Source organism: Arachis duranensis, chromosome 6 (genome assembly GCF_000817695.3).
Source record: "Arachis duranensis cultivar V14167 chromosome 6, aradu.V14167.gnm2.J7QH, whole genome shotgun sequence".
Taxonomy (NCBI): Eukaryota; Viridiplantae; Streptophyta; class Magnoliopsida; order Fabales; family Fabaceae; genus Arachis; species Arachis duranensis.
The window spans coordinates 75,870,522-75,874,191 of NC_029777.3; the positions used below are offsets into that span (position 1 = coordinate 75,870,522).

Consider the following 3,670-nt stretch of genomic DNA (forward strand, 5'->3'; position numbering starts at 1 on the left):
GCTATGGAGCGAGTACTGCAAGCGCAGGTGGTACCTGAAGTGCAGCATGTTGAATTCGCTACCTATTTGCTCACTAGGGAAGTGTCGCATTGGTGGCGAGGAATCCGACGTCTCCTGCCGCAGGGTGATGACTATATCACCTGGGATATCTTCCGAGAGGAGTTCTATAAGAAGTACTTTTCGACTTCTGCTAAAACGGCTAAGGAACTTGAGTTACTGCAGCTGAAGTAGGGTACTATGTCCGTATCTGAGTATACTGACAAGTTTGAGGAGCTGTTCAGGTTCTCTCGTATGTGTCAAGGGACTCCGGTGGAATATAAGGAATGGAAGTGTGTTAAGTATGAAGGAGGACTCTGGAGTGATATTTTTAATTCAATGGGACCAATGGAGATTATGACTTTTTCTGAGTTAGTGAACAAGTGTAGGGTTGCTGAAGAGTGTGTGAAGAAGGCAGCCACTGAGAGAGGAAGTCACAAGGGATCATTCTCACAGAACCGAAGGAAGAACTTTGCACCTAGAGGTCCGCCTTTCAAGCGGGGAGGTTCTTTTAGGAGGCCCAACAACAACAACAACTCCCAAGGGAAAAGGTTTGGGAAGTAGCCTCAGAATGATCAAGCTTGTACTAGGTGTGGAAGTCACCATCTGGGAGCACCATGCAAGGCCGGATGGGGTTTGTGCTACAATTGTGGAAAGGCGGGGCATAAAGCCGTAAATTGCCCGGAGAAGCAGAAGCAATGTGCTGGGAAAGTACAACAGACTAGTCGGGTGTTCACCACCTCAGCTATAGGTGCCGAGGGATCCGAGACACTTATCCGAGGTAACTGTGAAATGGCTGGTCAAACTTTAAATGCTTTATTTGATTCTGGAGCAACACATTCATTCATTACATTTGAAAAAGCTAGTGAGCTAGGCTTGAAGATTGTAGTTTTAGGTTATGACCTAAAGGTGTATAATGCTACTCATGAAGCCATGGTAACTAGGCTAGGATGCCCGCAAGTTTCCTTTAGGTTCAAGCAGCGTGAATTTGTCCATAATTTAATTTGCTTGCCGATGATCGGTCTTGATCTTATCTTGGGATTGGACTGGTTATCTGAGAACCATGTCCTGCTCGACTGTTCTACAAAAATAGTGTGCTTCATGCCGGAGGATACAGAAGGACCAGTTGTAGTGAATAGTTATTACTTGAACTCTATGATGGTGAATTGCTCTGGGACCGAATGTCAGGGTATCCTGTTGTTGACCGCGGGGTGTTTCGGGTGATGATCAAAGATTGGAATGAATTCCGGTAGTGTGTGAGTTTCTGGAGGTGTTTCCCTATGACATTGATGAATTTCCACCTAACTGAGAGGTTGAGTTTGCTATTGAATTGGTGCCTGGGGCGGGACCAATCTCAAGTGCTCCTTATAGAATGTCAGCGTTAGAGATGGCCGAGCTAAAGTCTCAGTTAGAGGATTTGTTGGGTAAGAACTTTATCCGACCAAGTGTTTTCCCGTGGGGTGCTCCAGTGTTACTGGTAAAGAAGAAAGATGGGAATATGCGGCTCTGTGTGGATTATAGGCAGCTGAACAAGATCACGATAAAGAATAAGTACCTGTTGTCGAGGATCGATGATCTCATGGATCAGTTACAAGGAGCTGGGGTCCTCTCCAAGATCGATTTGCAATCCGGTTATCACCAGATAAGGGTGAGGGATGAGGATATCCCTAAGACCGCTTTCAGGACTCGTTATGGTCATTACGAGTACACTGTAATGTCTTTTGGGTTGACAAATGCTTCTGCAGTATTCATGGATTATATGAACAGAGTGTTCCATCAGTTTTTGGATAAATTCGTTGTTGTCTTTATTGACGACATACTGATTTACTCCAAGACTGAAGAAGAGCATGTAGAACACTTGAGGACCGTGTTGCAGATTCTAAAGGAGAAGAAACTCTATGCGAAACTATCCAAATATGAATTTTGGAAGGAGGAGGTGATGTTTTTGGGGCATGTAGTGAGTAAGCAGGGGATAGCAGTTGATCCATCTAAGGTGGATGCAGTGATGGAATGGAAGCAACCAACCACAGTAACTGAGATAAGGAGTTTTCTGGGCTTAGCTGGCTATTACCGAAGGTTCATCAAAGGCTTTTCTCAATTAGCTTTGCCATTGACAAAGTTAACCCGCAAGGACACACCATTTGTTTGGACTCCCGAGTGTGAGGAGAGCTTTCAGGCATTGAAGAAAAAGTTGACCACTGCACCTGTGTTGGTATTAACTGAGCCAAACGAACAATTTGAGGTGTACTGTGATGCCTCATTAAAGGGTCTAGGGTGCGTGCTGATGCAGCATCATAATGTGGTGGCGTATGCCTCACAACAGTTGAGACAAGTTAGTTACCCTATGCACAATTTGGAACTCGCTGCGGTTGTTTTTGCCTTGAAGGTGTTGAGGCATTCTTTCTATGGGGTTAAGTTCCAAGTCTTCTCCGATCACAAGAGCTTGAAATATCTCTTTGATCAGAAAGAGCTTAATATGAGGCAGAGGAGGTGGATGGAATTATTGAAGGACTACAACTTTGAGTTGAATTACCATCTGGGAAAGGCGAATGTAGTGGCTGATGCGTTAAGTCAGAAGTCATTGTATACGGCTTGGATGATGCTTCAAGAAGAGAAGTTGCTCGAAGAATTAGAGAGTCTGAAAATTGGTGCTCGAGAAATATCTGGAACTCTATGTTTGAGCCGATTAGAAATCTCAAGTGACTTTAAGTCCGAACTCCTAAAGGCTCATGAAAATGATGAAGCATTATGGAAGGTGTTACCGGCTATTGAGCAAGGGAAACAGTGGAGAGTGTCGGAAGATAAAGATGGGCTATGGAGATTCAAAGGTAGAATCATTGGGCCGGATGTTGGCACTTTGAGGCAAGATATCTTAAAGGAGGCACACAAAAGCTGATTCTCCATTCACTTGGGAAGTACTAAGATGTACCATGATTTAAAGGCGATGTTTTGGTGGCCGGGTATGAAGAATGATGTGGCGGAACATGTTTCAAAGTGCTTAACTTGTCAAAAGGTGAAGATTGAACATCAAAGAACTTCCGGGATGTTGCAACCTTTAGAGGTTCCGCAATGGAAGTGGAAAAGTATTGCAATGGACTTTGTGTCAGGATTGCCAAGAACTAGGGCTGGTTTTGATGCTATCTGGGTGATTGTGGACCGACTGACGAAGTCAGCTCACTTTTTGCCCATTCGGATGACTTACACCCTTGAGGAGTGGTGCGCGAAATTGTGAACAATACTTTTCACAACTCTCATAATCCCCGGTCATGAACCCCAAAAACTTGGTGTTCAATACCATGGCATTAACACAACTTCGCACAACTAACCAGCAAGTGCACTGGGTCGTCCAAGTAATAAACCTTACGCGAGTAAGGGTCGATCCCACGGAGATTGTTAGTATGAAGCAAGCTATGGTCATCTTGTAAATCTTAGTCAGGCAAACTCAAATGGATATGGTGATGAACGCATAAAAACATAAAAGATAAAGATAGAGATACTTATGTAATTCATTGGTAGGAACTTCAGATAAGCGCATGAAGATGCCTTCCCTTCCGTCTCTCTGCTTTCCTACTGTCTTCATCCAATCCTTCTTACTCCTTTCCATGGCAAGCTTAAGCAAGGGTTTCACCGTTGT

General features: G+C 44.2%; 1 protein-coding gene across 1 annotated transcript in view; it reads left to right on the forward strand.

Moving 5' to 3' along the window:
* Positions 1-384: 384 nt before the first annotated feature.
* LOC107494143 (uncharacterized) overlaps positions 385-3,670 on the forward strand; it is a 42,906-nt gene continuing 39,620 nt past the window's right edge. Inside the window, exon 1 of the mRNA XM_016115172.1 lies at positions 385-587. Coding sequence (XP_015970658.1) covers positions 385-587 — 203 coding nt within the window. The remainder of the gene's footprint in view (positions 588-3,670) is intronic.